Raw genomic sequence first — 14536 nt, 5'->3', positions numbered from 1 at the left:
TATCACATTTTTTGAAGCCAGAGACTGAAATCTACATTCAAGCAACCCCTATTAACTGTTGCCTGTTTTGCGTAGTCACGTGACTTAACCTTGCCTTGTGATTGGCGCAGGCTTCGCCCACGTGTCGGGGATGTGCGATCGACTGCGCAGCTGCTCGCTGAACTTCGAGGATGGATTCTCGACCTCCTTCGTTGTGGCGCACGAGCTGGGACACGTGTAAGTATACAATAGTGATTTACCCGAACTTAACTATTTACCCGAAACTTGATTATATAGAAGATGTCCTCCCGTTCTCCAACACTTAGGTTGTTCCAACACTTAGTTTGACACTAAAAATCTGTAACGAATTCGATTTTACAATTGCAACTTTGTTATTTTTCTTTTTTCCTCAACTGAATCTTGCCAGATAGTAAATTTCAAAGCCAAAAAGGTCGATCAAATCGACATCATCCTGATTAAGGCGTTTCGATACGAACTTGTATCATCTTTAGAAACGTCTTAATCAAGATGATGTCGATCTACCCGACCTTTTTGTCTTTGCAATTCATTTTAAAGCTACGTTACAGATTCGCGCAAAGTGTTCCCACTAATTCTACCAACCTTCAAGAATTTAAGTACACTAAACCCGCCGAAAAATTAAGAAAACAAGTGTATACGCATTGCCGCCCGTCCGATGAGCGCAAAGCCGAATTGCCGAAAGTGTATCGAGTTGCCGAGCAAATCCGACTTGTGAAAACAAAATGTCCGGCCGCTCGAACTCTGACCCCGAGCGCTGAGAACTCGATCGTGGATTTGGCCGGTGTATGTGGAGATCTTATCTCGACGCGGCTTCGGTATTTAGAGGGTCCGGGCGTTGCCCTTAGCACTAATTCTTCATCTCAGAACTCAACACGCTTCTGTTTGAAACGCTTTGACAGCGGGGGCTGATAAATTGCCGCCCGGGTTCGATTCTCCTGCCTTTTCTTATGCCAGATTCTGCATCTTTCCAGTTCTTTCGCGGACGTTTTTAATCCTTTCCTTATAGCGCTGGGAGTAATTCGAAGCGCTCGCGTTTGACCCACTCGACGGGTTTGCTAAAAGGCCGTTTCGCCCAAACGATTGCGTGAAAAGGTATTCCTTAGTTGCGTTGGATCGTTAATGCCACCACCTGGATAACGCTCTGTTGGGAATACTTTAGTTTTAACTAAATTGCACGAACAGGCCACGATAATTGCACAACATACTACTGCATTTCAATTTTGTCGAATCTGTGTGCAAAGCATTTTAGTCGTGTGATGCAGTAATTTGCCTGTTTACATGATAACCTTCAGGCAGCCGCCGTTACTTTCAAACCTGTATAGGTCCTGTTCTATGCAATGCGACCAAAGCTCGTAAAAATAGACTGGCTGCCCAAGGTGTGGGAAAATGCAGAAAAGCTAATCTACCCCCAAGTATTTGCCCTAGTTTGAGAGGGGCGTTTGATGTGAATTCAGGCTTGCGCGCGCACACCGGGCGATGATGGACAGTGGCGTTAACCTCATTTGTTATCGAAAGCGACCCCGTTTTTTTTACTTCGGCGACGTAGGCGAGTTTTTTCCAATAAGCTGAACTGCTGCCGCGAGGTCATGGCTTGAAAATCCAGTAGGTTTGAGTTGCACGAACCTTATGCGATGACAACCCTAAGCCACTTTTCGAAGTATAAAAACCGAATCGGCTCTACATATTTCCAGCAGTTTGACATGAGGTAGCTCTTAAGAAAAAAAAAACGCCTAATGAAGACAAATCCAAAGCTCAAATTTCAGTTTCCATTAAATGCCTTGTAATTTATTTTGTTCGAATCACACTTTAATCTCTCTTATTCAAATGAGTCATTCTAATTACTTATATTTATCATGCCGTTACGAAGTAAAAGCGATTAGGCCTACCGCACTAAAATTGTATTGCTATATGGGAACTATACACGTAGGACGTTTGTTTTAAACTGTTTACGTAATTATTTGGCAATCACAAGCCCATTGATATTTACAAACCAAATTTCAAATAGAATTCCTGTAGACTTAGACTTAATTTAAGTTGAGTCTTTGAGACATAAAGACGTGGAATAATTTTGACTCCAGTCATTTGTAAAAATCATTTTTTTTTTTAGGGCTAAGCAATTTTATAACCTGGGATGGAAGAACTGCTAGTACGCATAGGTCGCGGGTTATTTGGTGAACCACTCGACGTAAATACGGGTCATTTTGTGAGGCATTTTGTATAGCCAATGGCCTGCACTAAAATTGTATTTCTTTACTATGTAGGACCTTTGTTTTAAAATGTTTACGTATTTATTTGATATTAAACATTCCCGTGCATTGGGCAATCACGATCCTATTACTATTTACAAACCAGACTTTGAAGTGAATGCCTTTAAACTTCGAAGTGATTAAAGTGTCTCAAGTTGACACAGTAAAACGTGGAATATTTTTGAAATTTTGCCTCGAGTCAGTTGTGACACACGTTTTTACTCATGTCACCAAATGACTTTAAGCTGAGCAATTTTATAGCCAGGGCTGAGCAATTTTACAATCATGAGTCGCGAGTTATTTTGTGTACCACTCTACTTGAATACGAGTCATTTTGTGTGTACCCAACAGCGGCTACGTTTCCAGCGACTATATATAGAACTCACTTTCTTTTCATTTGCGCGGCCAGCTTAGGAATGGAGCACGACGGTGAGGGGAACCGATGCATTGACGAGACTGTGATGGGATCAATCATGGCGCCCATAGTCCAGGCCGCCTTCCACCGCTACCACTGGTCGAGGTGCAGCCAACAGGAGATCATCAGCAACATCGGGTAAGTGCATACATTGGCAATTGGACGTCAGTTAATCTGCTACTGTATTGACATGCTTCTGGCAAAACCGCGAACTAGATTATGCGGTACACCATAGTCCAGGCAGACGTTTCTTCGGACTCTTTTGTGCGTTGTACAAAGACTGTTTTACGAGAATTAGATGTCCGATGTTGTTCTATCGGAGCCGCTACACAAAGCAGAGTGGTAGTTTCGGAAATCGTACGGTGCTATAGGGTGTCGTTGCGACGCTAAACCAAGTAAAGTATTTTAGCTATGACTTACGATGCAACGCGAGGAATGTAGTAATATACCCTTGACCCGCACAATCCTGAGGGTGAACTAATCTCATAAGTTTAAGCTAAGCGCTTTTATAACCTCTAAGACAAATCCTTCACGATTAACCACAAAGCCACCAGGAAATCCCTCGTCTCTACACTGTCTGTGGCATTATGAACAGGAAATTAGTTTGAAATAGTAATTTATCCTTTATTCGTCGCGTGCTGATAACCATTTTTACCGTCGCCTAAAAAAGTTATCAGCATAGGTCATATAAAACACAAATTAAGCACCCGACTGCGTCATTTTTTCAGGTTGTGGTTCAGTGTCAACGGTTTTTGCAAACTTGCTTGAGGCATATATATATATATATATATAAAGTACTTAGTATAGCTAAAAAAATTACGCTGCGTTCACAGTCGCCGCACTTTTGCAATTTACAGACTTCAAGCAAACCCTAATGGATTGTAATCTGGGGCACACCCTCGGCTGACATACAGCAAACAGATTAGAAAGCCGGTAAACCGCGAATACTTCTTGTGTGAAGAACATTTCGCACCGCAAACTCTTTGCTGTGATGTCACTCCACATGCGCGCATGGTTATCATAAAGCGACTTCAAAGGCGCTCAGTTATTTAAACGAAAAATTACTTCGCGACCCCAGCATAGGTCGAAAACATGTTTTCTCCGGGGCGCGTCTGCACTGCACACACACAGCGCCTTTCTCACTACCCCAAACTCGCGTTCCCAGGCGCTGTTTGTAGCCATTTGCTTTGCCCGTGACCTCACCAGCCCATTACAAGCGGGGCGTTCACTTTCTTCCAATGCAACATACACTCGCATGCTTTGTGCTCGAGTCGGGCAACATACAACAACCCCTCCTTGCGGGTTAGGCGGCTAATGAAGGCAGCGTTTACAGTCAAGCGCGCGGTGACAGCGGGGCCCGGCTATCCGCAATCTCCGCGCTTATTTTTAGGTAACGAGCCGAGAATACCCAGTTGTTTGTTGCCGCTTCATTATCGTCCCGGCTGTTTTCGTGCCAGATTTCGTTTTTTTTTTTCGAGATGCCGCCGCTGATTTCCGAGGAATTGTTGCTTTTGCGTGTAAAACGTTCTCTCTGTAATGAGCGGCTTTTCCAACGTGCCTGGCGCTAATTAGAACCTCTTAACGAGGGAGTTCGAAAAGTATCGTTTTTGCTACTCGCCCTTTGGGCTTTTTAAACGTTACAAGACAACAGAAGAGGTTGAAATGGTTTCGAATTCCGCATCTACTGCACCGGTTCTTCGAAATGGCAATGCAGTTTGCTGCAAAATATTGTCGCGTAAAACTTAAAAAGCTTGGATTTTTAAACTGTCGAACATTTTTCATTTACAAGTATTGTTTTCAAACCCGAAAGTAAACGTTGTATAGACTTGTGTGTTTTTTACTATTTGTAAATTACGTTCAAATCACCATTTACTTGCTGACTATCAGTAAAAAGTGTATTAACACTTAAACAAATATACTATATCTTTTATATAGTTCTGTAACCACCCCCTGAACCGACTTAAAAGCATAACGATTGCTTTTACGCAGACGGTTCGATTGCTTGATTGACGACCCCCACACCAAGAACTGGGGCCCAACCCCAATTTACCCAGGAGTCACCTACTCGGTGGACGACCAATGCCGTTTCAACTTCGGTCAGGGGCACCGGCTTTGTCCTGCTGTGAGTACATGACTTTTTCCGCCCTTAAACTTTCCTTCGTTAAGTAGTGTGATTCGTTTATAAGCTTGTGAAAAACACCCTTTATATCGTTGTTTGGTAGTTACTGTAGTTTGGGGATGGTCTTTTTGTCGTTTAGAAACATTTTCATGCTTGCAGTAAATATGTGATATTGGAAATCGCCTTGACCCTTGCAAGATAAATGTCGACTATAATTCCTAATCAGTATAAGTGGAATAGTCTAGATCAGATACTATTAAAATATATGGAATGATCGAATTAAGATATACTGACAGTGCCTTTGCTTGCGATATATATAAATATATCTTTTAAGATATTTTAATGGTGTCCGACCTGAATTGGCATCTTTGCTAGAGCATCATGCTGTTTGCAACCTTTTATTGGCTTATTTCATACTTATCTGACCGGGTGGCACTATTTCACTAAGCTTTTGTCGAAATGTTTGACCGCTAATTTTGTTTAAATGTTAACACATATCCCCTAGCCCCTGTTCACTTTTATGTATGCAAGGCATTAGTAGAGCATTACATTTAACAATGCCCGATAACTTGTAAATAATTATCGCGATCAGCTATATCAAGAAGACGCGATTTACAAAACATCTAACAAGTAAAAAGTCTTGTTCCGAACTTAAATAATGCGCGTCTTTGTAAATTTCTAACTTGCTTAATTTCCGGCGATTCGTCCAAAGAGTGACGAAGATAATCTTTCGCGAGTAAATGATCAAGATGATTTATTCCGTTAACCGATATTTGTCGCAACGTTCGTTGTAAGTTTAATCAGTGAAAAGCATTCCTGCCTTCCGTAAAAACGGCGTCTACAGAACAGCGGAAAAAACGTAAAATCAACACTGATTGACACGTTTCTGCTTGCAAGTTTTAATTAGGCATAGTTGGCCAACCGGCAGTTTAGGGACCATATTGCCTGGTCGGAATCGATACGCTTTTGTAACGTTGAGTGGTTTCGAGCCGGTGTAGGGTTTTAACGGCGGATTCCGCCGAAAGGATGGGCTCTGAGCTTGCTTATATTGCTAACGACCCAGACACGCGAAAAATTCGCAAGAGTATCCCTCGTTTAGAGTGGGCTTATTTGTGGGACATCAAACTCTAACCCAAACTAGCAGCTCGCCCAAGGGACATTTATTTGGTGGTTTCCGTTGGGGCCAATTTTCGGGGGTCCGGATTGTTATGTGTCCCATCACGTTTCGGGGCGGGGTCCGGAGTCATAACTTAGGGGGCACTTAGAGGGGTGACAAACCTTGACCGGTGTTTATCCAAGTCGGTGGGGCAGCCTGAGTCAAAAGCAAGGCATCGCCGAAAAATTGAAACTCTAACCCGACGATGCGTTTCAGGCATTTCGCACCCAGCAGTTATTTAGGTTCAGGTTCATTTTAATTTGCTCGTCCGAATTCTTTACAAAACGTGCACGCGGCATTTCTTTGACTTTGCTAAGAAAAGCTTTGACCCGTTTTAAACCTTGAAAGTTTTTAGTAAAAAGAAAAAAAAAAGTTTTTCTATTTTCAGTATTTTTGATTTGCCTTATTGGTTTGGCAACTCTGTTGATTGTAATGATTAGCGCCTGTCGCTATTAACTGAAATAAATGAATTCATAACGATGTCAAACACCCTCATATTTTTTTTAATTTGTTCACATTGGTTTTTTATAGCAAACTTTTTTTTTATATATAAGGGAGTGAAGCAAAAAAGAACCGAACGCAAGAGAGACAGAAACAGAGAAAGAAGTTTAGAGAAAAGAGAGAAAGAAAAGAGAAAGAAGTGTAGCGAGAGAAAAAAAGAGAGAACGACAACAACGGAAAAGATAGATAGAGAGAGAGAGCAAGAAAAGAGGGAGAACATATAGCGGTCGGCCCCACAATTAATTTATAATTGCAGAGACTCGGGTTAACCAGCAAGCCTTGCCCCTCCCTGCATTTACCGATACAACTCTGTGGTCTTACGGTTAATTTCTCAAATTAGGTCTTATGAAAACGAATTTGAAAAGTTGTAGCGTGCGACGACCGGTAATTTCTCTAGGAACTTTTAAAGGCCTGCGGTACGCTGGAGTGTTAACTAATTACCGATTGCGAAAAATATTGTACGTCTCTTAAGATTCGTTTCACAATAAAAGTTAGAATAACTAATTCAAATATTTGGATGAAACTCTAGCGTGGTATACATTAGCATGAGGGGGAAGGGATAAATTCCGTTCTAATTAGACCACAACCTTATACATAGTGAGAGTCGCAGAGCCATAAAGATAACATTTGGCGCAAACTTTTGTCCCGCAAATTTGCACCCGACATTATTTTACACATTCCTGGCAAAAAACAGTTCTTACTTCCGCTTTTAAAGAATGGTTGTTTCTCTCCAAGAGCAGTTCTCCAACCTGGACAAGTGCAAGACTCTCTGGTGCAGCCACGTGGACAATCCGATGTTCTGCCTGACCAAGTCCGGCCCTCCGGCCGACGGGACAGCGTGCGGCGATAACATGGTTGGTTAAGCAATATTCTTAATTTAAGGGGTGTTATGTGTCATTTTTTTGTCCAAGAAGGAAAACATATCAAGCTTATGTAAAAATAACCAAACATACACGCTATTTGCATTTAAATTACCACGGCTAAACTTTTCGTGGGCTTCTAGTTTACTTTTTGTGTGCGTTTGTGTTTTACAGCATAAAGAATACCGAAACGTTTAAACACTTGTATTGTACGTACAGGATAAGACGTTTGTTTAAAAGTAATATTTTTTACGCTTAAGGGGAATATTTCCTGCTGCTCATGATTCTAAATTCCAAAAAGATTCGCTTTTTTTGTTAAATTGTTATTTTTGTTTATTATAAGATACGCAAAAAGCGGTAAGGATCTCCCTAAAAAGCTGGATCACAATTAGGCTAAAAAGATAACCCTAGGCCCAATGTAGTGTTGTAATGACTTAAGTAACTCACTTAAGTCACTGTTTTCAAATGTTTTGACTTGACTTAAGTCTTTTGGACAAATGACCTGACTTGACTTAAGTCATTTGAAAAAGACTTGTTTACAACACTGACCACAAAACAGGGACTTAACTTGTTATTTATGCAAAAAGACTTGACTTGGACTTAACTTGTTTTACAAATGACTTGACTTGGACTTTAGTCATTTCAAAATGACTTGTTTACAACACTGACCAAATCTGTTATTTTAGTGGTGCTTCAAGGGTCACTGCCTGCGAAGGGACACCCGTCAGTCGGTGGATGGCAACTGGGGTCCCTGGTCCACCTACGGGGACTGTTCCAGGACTTGCGGGACAGGGGTCATGTACAGGACTCGACTCTGCAATCGGCCGCCGTGAGTATACTATACGTTTTTAATACGGTTGGTGTGTGTTGAAAGGGAGGGGTAAAAGAGCACTTTTGGTACCATTTTGGTCATGGAAATCTAGAAATGTGTGCCAGCTAAAGCATCAATCACTTAAATATGAGTGAATGTTTTAGCTGCCAATTTGTCATCTACAAAAAGAGTTAAATATAACTGTACGAAATTCGATATCAACTCTACAAAACCAGTTTCCAACTTTAAAAGATCCGAAACCTAAACACTTTTCGAAATTCACTGTTATTTTTGCCAAATTTGATACCAAATTTACAAACGAGATACAAACCCAAAATCCGATGTCAAATTTTCATAACCTGAAATTTGATGATTTTTGTAAAACCAAGTTTAAAATATCTTCTACCAACTTTACGAAACCCGGTAGTAACTTAACAAACAATAAAGCCCGTTTCCTTCTATTAATGTGTAATTTCTGTTTCTGGAAGAAGCGGTCGCAAATTGCGAAAAACTAGATCAAACCCATGATGGTTCCAGTCCTTCCTTTAAAGCGGGAACGTGACCTCATTCGCCCAATATTTGCATTTGCAGAGGCCATCTGCTCGCCTTCTAATTGGCGCGCGTGTAAGACACGACACCATAATACATAGCGACACAGGATTCCAATTCAGCCGCTTACGCATGGCGCTTACAATTCACTTAGCTCTATAATACTCTACGTATAAGTGCCAGGCAACCCGGTGAACCTCGCATTACGCAAAGACTAAAACGAGACCCTTCTACTGGCACGTGACCAACTAGCGGGCCACTGATTGGCGTTCACGTCCAGCTCTAATAGCGCTTGCCAGCAAAGTCCCCCGGGTGCTAACCATTCAACTGCTTTGCACCGACGCTGTTGTACAGCACGACACGTGTACACCGGCGACCTTATAAGGATCAACGATCATATCTGGAGGCTCTTATGCATTCGCTATTGGTTTAATTCGATTTCGCTGTTAAAGGAGTCTGTAAAATCTCCCTGTCAACTAAACCGGGTACGGCGGATAGTGATGTCGGAATAACATCTTATGTTGGAGTTTATTATTTAACATGCACCGGCTTTTTCCGAACTATAACAGTTTGCGCATCAAGCAATTTATGTGGTCAATTCAGTTCAATGACCTATATAGGAAAAATAGATTTTGATGTACAAAATTTGCGATTTAATGTATGAAATTTTGGTTTGCTTTTTAATATTACCACGCCTGGTAGCAACAGTTTATACATTGGCAACTTTATTTTTTTACCTTTGTGTGTTTTTCATGTAAGCGCTCGATGTCATTCACTCTGACAAAGGCGCCTTAAATAGGTTGCCGAAACGTTGGTAAAGAATTACAACTACCAGAGGAGCCGTTTTTTGATTAACATTACTACGCCAGGTAGCGCCAGTTTACATATCGGCAACTTTCTACGTGTACATCCGAAAGCGCATGTGCAACGGATTCGTTTTGTCAGTTCACAAATCCGAAACTCGCCGCGAAAACTTACGGCGTAGTTTAGCGTAAATACTCGAGCCTTTGAAGAGACGAGCGAAATGTCAGCAGCAGAAACGCGATTTGTTGTTTCCGGCTGCGGCTCGTCAAGGTAGCGATCCGCTTCCAGATAGAGACCAGAAGTGCGGCGCGGGATTAGTATCTTCCCAAGGAGAGACGGATTTGCGCTTTTTTGTGAGCGAACGTTCAGTTTGGCACGTAGCGTAGTGTCTGCGGTGTTCTGACTGTTTGTCGCTTGAGCTCGAGTCTTTTTTTTGCTAGACTAGTGGTCTGAGCGGATTCAGTGATCTCTCAACGGAGATTTAAGTTTACGGGGATATTGTAGTGGGTGCTTTGAGCGAATTTTCTTGCAAGCCGCTGTGGCGCGTGAGGCTACCTATTGGTCGTTTAAAAACAGCGTATTTTTAGGGTGTTTTAATATTACGCGGTCGTTTAGGGCTCTTCGTTTGAATCCCATTATATTACAGCGGCAGTTTACACTTGACTTTTAGAGGTTCACCGTTAACTGCGTAATTTATGATTCTTACAATTTGCCCTGTACTATTCGACAATTTATACAACGATTGGAAATGTCGTTATGGTAAAAGCTGAAATAACAATGCCGAACCCTCAAAATGCAATACTCAGTCATGACATTTTTATAACCAATTTCATACATAATTTTGAGACATTGCAATATCGCAATGAACGAAAATAAAACAGGTAAAACAAGACGATTTGCATTATCGAAAACAGCAATAAAGCGAAATTCACGAAGGCAACGCAAAATATTGGAACGAAAACTACAACTCTTTTGCGCAACCTTCACGTCTCTTTTTTATTTTATTTGTTTTAATTAGTTAAAGGCTAAGGATTCCCACGTTGATTTCCACGTCGTTTCCTTTATGAAATTCTAACCGCGCCGACCTTGCTCCGCAGCGCCGCAAACGGCGGGCGCGACTGCACGGGACAAAACATGGAGCCCGATTTGTGCAACCGGCGCCCTTGCCCGAGTGGACGCGACTTCCGAGCCGAGCAGTGCATGAACAGCAACGGCGTGTCGATCAAGCGCGAGAAGCACAAGTGGCAACCCTACGAGCACCCCAAGCGTAAGTTGTCAGTTGATTTTGTTTCAAGTTTCTCGGCATTAAAGCGATTAGAACAGACGTGGGTAAATTACCGCCGGCCCGCCAAGCAACTTGAAAACAACAACATTTTAAAATATTTTGTTTTATACATTATTCTTGTAAGGAATTTTCTTGTAAACTTTTTCGTACTCTTACCAATTTGTCTAAACAAGGCCATTTAAAGTTTCTTTTAAAAGGAATTGCACGTTTTATTATGTGTATTCCAGTTCCCCATTTTGACACGCATCACGCGGCCTGCTAGCAAAAATAATTGCACACCATGGAGTGTTCTCTTATGTAAATATGTGGCGTACGATCACTTTGTATTAATTTCTACAGTGCATTTGTAAAACATGTAGATGTGTGATACTATTGTTTTTCAAGGATTCTGAAACATGTTTGGTGTTTCTTCGTCAATTTTTGTTGTATTTGTGCGTTACGTTTTACACTGTTCCCTTTCTAAAACAAACTTCATGGCTGTTTATTCCTGCTTTCCGGAAAAAAGTGTTACTATTTTTCATTGTATTTTTTTTAATTTTGAAAATATATTTTTTTCAGTCTTTCTCAAATGCGAGCTCTTCTGCGTGTCGAGAAAGCGACACCTGGTGGCGAGCATGGGCGACATAGTTGAGGACGGGACTTTCTGCAGCTACGAAGACCCGCACGGGATCTGCATTCGCGGGGAGTGCGTGGTAGGTCCTATTAGGGCCCACTTTGAGCTCACTGAGACATATATATTTGTCCATACTTACCTAACAGGGTTTTTTGACCGGATTCCTTAAGGTTATCCTGCCATTATTTTTACTGGGTAAACCGATTTTAGGGGCAATAAAATACTGAAATTATTACTACACTGACACTTACAATTATTACTTACATTATAAACAAAAAGGTATCAATGTTGACCCTCTGTCGATTAGCAGTTCAACTCTGGCCCTACCTCTAAGCGGCAGCACCGCCTCCTTATGGGAGGTCGTTTGTCTCGAGGACTGGGCCAAACTTTTACTGACATTTCAGGCATTTCCGGTCGACTTTTTGGCCTATGGAAAGAAAAAGTTACTACACGTTCACCACTTACTTTACATTACTTTCTTTACTTTCTTTGAGATTGAAAAAAAATACTAGAAAAAAAAAAGAAAAATTCTTGCATTTCAAGAGCGTCGCATATTCTTGCGCGGACAAACTTTAACTCGAAATACAGTGTTTTCTCCGTTGACAAAACAACATTCTTAACCCCATATACGAACTCAAGTGTGAGTTCAATATGGGTAGGCCTAAAAAAGAAACACGATGAAGTATTTCCTTCCTAAACAGTTTCCAATCCCCTTTGTGATGAGATATTTAGACATACCCAGGTGTAATGTCGTTAAACTCGTAGTTAAACTCGAAGCGTCTTTAAAAAGATCTAATTGTCGGAACGCGATCCAAAAAAGCCACAAGTTTGGGACGCGTATTGTTGATCCAAAAAGAGAGATATATATATCGGCTTTCAGGAGACTATAGTACAGCGACAAAGGATTCCCATTTAGACACCACTACGCGCGCTTAAGCTAAGATATCACCGCAATGACCTTAAGAGCTTTTTTATCTTTCTCTTTCTGGCCCTGATTAACGTTGCCTTGAATCCTGCGTTTCTCTCGAAATCCTTTGATGTGTTTTCCGATAATGACCTAAACGTGTTCAAGCAACGTTCCTCTTTTTAAATTCGCTTTCGCTTGCTGATCCAATTAAGATCGGTGATCGTTTTTGAACTGCTCGATAATCACCAATGCTTGGACAAATTCACAAAAAATTACACCTTGCGGTCTGATAAGTTTAATCTCGTGTATACCACTTAAATAAGCCGTGTAATTTTTAAGTGTCTACGGCCGTGATTCTCAGCCTTCTATGGCTTACGGCACCCCTCAAAAATAATAAATAGATTGTCGGCACCCCGACTGAAATTTTCGTTAACTATTTTATTGAAATGTCACTGTAAATGGAACTGTAACAAAACAATCAACTTAAAACATGTAGGAAAATGTCATTTGATATAATGGTCTCTAATCGTACACGAATAGTTGTATCAGAAAGCTTACCAATTGAGCTAAAATCAGATTCTTGAAACATCTCAAATGTCTATATATGCATCCTTGAGCATTAGAAGTGGCACACCAGGGCGCCGCGGCACCCCGGTAAAGAACCACTGGTCTACAGTTTAGGCGGATAGCTACACAGCACACTACAGTATCTTTCCGATCAGCTTTGAGGCCTTCTTTGTAGCAAAAAAACATCGAACTCTTGTGATTGCCTTGACCTGGCCCGAAGAGACAAAGTTCCAGCCGCGAAATCCGAAGCGGTAACCGCAGCCGTGGCTTGTTTATTGGCATTTTGCCGTCAAAAGGCGGCGGCGAACGCTTTTAGCTGCCTCCGGATTATAATCTGGCGCTTTTTATCTTAATCTGTTGAGCCGCAAGCTTTTTCCGCGCGCCTTTGATTGTTTTTTAACCTCCCACGACGTAAATACTGCCTTGATGGCGTCATTTCTGCAGCCAGGCGCGAATATGGCCGGAAGGGCTCAAGCCGAGATAGCAAGTTATGGAAAAGATTATAGATTTGACACGCGTGATTTTCCCTAAAATGCTCTAATTTTGTAGCGGGTTCTAGCAGTGTTTTATTGCATTGGTATTTGTTAAAAAAAAAATAAAAAAAATTCTACAGCACCTCAAGCAAAACTTTGAAAAACTGATCTGCAATCCATGTACATTCGGGCGTTGAGGATTTTAATTGATCAGCATAAATGGGATTGCGCTGTTGACAACCCTCTATTCAACTTGATATCTGTTTATGGCTTAAAATTTCTCATGTATGGACGATAACTTTAATGAAGGTTTTGCAAACCTTAAAAGAACCATTGGAACAAAACACTCATTTTTTTAGCAATTTGAATAATATTCGATAAAATTGACATTTCACAGTTTGCAGACGTTTTAGCAATACCTCATGCTATCTTCAGTGTAAAAATCTAGGTCACTTGGACGAATTTAGCAGAGAGGCATTAAAATACAGGGGTTTCGGGCTTTCTTGTACTGGGCTTTAACTGAGTCCTGTCCGGTAGCAGAGAAAGTCATTCATTGTATTTTTAGTCGCCGATAAGGCGTTCCGATTTTGGGATCAATTTGAACAAACTGAGAAACTTTTCGGCTTTAACAATGGTATACCACATTGTAAAACTAAATCGACTCTGTATTGGCAGAACGTCGGTTGTGATAAGATGATCGGATCGCCTTTGCGTGAAGACGCGTGCGGGGTTTGCAACGGGGATGGAAGCCAGTGCAGAAATGTAACGGGGGAGCTGACCAAGACCACCAAGAGGAAGATAAACCGTAAGTACAGGGGCTGGCTACAGCATTTGGTTCAATTCGCGACCGTCAAGTTATGGTTAACGTGATGAAGGCATCCTGTGTAGGTTTAGCTGAAACGTTGGAAAAAATAAATAAGTATAAGCAGAGTTGTTTTAGTATACTATGCCTATGGTAGCAACGGCATATTTATGTTTAACGTGGAACACTTTAAGTTGTTGATCACGAAACTTTTGTTATTCCACCCTTGGCTGCAGATTCTTTTAATATTTTCCGTTTGTTTAATATTTTTGTTTCTACAAGAAGTCAATTGTATTTAAGTTGCTATACAAATTTACCTTTTAAATTGGTATATAATGAAAATGTATTTTGCCCGCTGTAGCGTATTTTTAAGTTATCTATGTTGTTAAACAGGAGGTTAGTAAAACAAA

General features: G+C 41.1%; 1 protein-coding gene across 2 annotated transcripts in view; it reads left to right on the top strand.

Moving 5' to 3' along the window:
• LOC146132063 (A disintegrin and metalloproteinase with thrombospondin motifs 3-like) overlaps positions 1–14536 on the top strand; it is a 62447-nt gene that overhangs the window by 33865 nt on the left and 14046 nt on the right. For both annotated transcript variants that reach the window (XM_083396533.1, XM_083396532.1), the window contains exons 7-14: positions 111–216; positions 2674–2817; positions 4669–4801; positions 7196–7309; positions 8002–8144; positions 10577–10746; positions 11323–11456; positions 14000–14129. In XM_083396533.1, coding sequence (XP_083252659.1) covers positions 111–216; positions 2674–2817; positions 4669–4801; positions 7196–7309; positions 8002–8144; positions 10577–10746; positions 11323–11456; positions 14000–14129 — 1074 coding nt within the window. The remainder of the gene's footprint in view (positions 1–110; positions 217–2673; positions 2818–4668; positions 4802–7195; positions 7310–8001; positions 8145–10576; positions 10747–11322; positions 11457–13999; positions 14130–14536) is intronic.

The sequence above is a fragment of the Ascidiella aspersa genome, chromosome 9 (genome assembly GCF_963924565.1).
Source record: "Ascidiella aspersa chromosome 9, kaAscAspe10.2, whole genome shotgun sequence".
Lineage (NCBI taxonomy): Eukaryota > Metazoa > Chordata > Ascidiacea > Phlebobranchia > Ascidiidae > Ascidiella > Ascidiella aspersa.
This window is presented reverse-complemented; position numbering and strand designations above follow the sequence as displayed.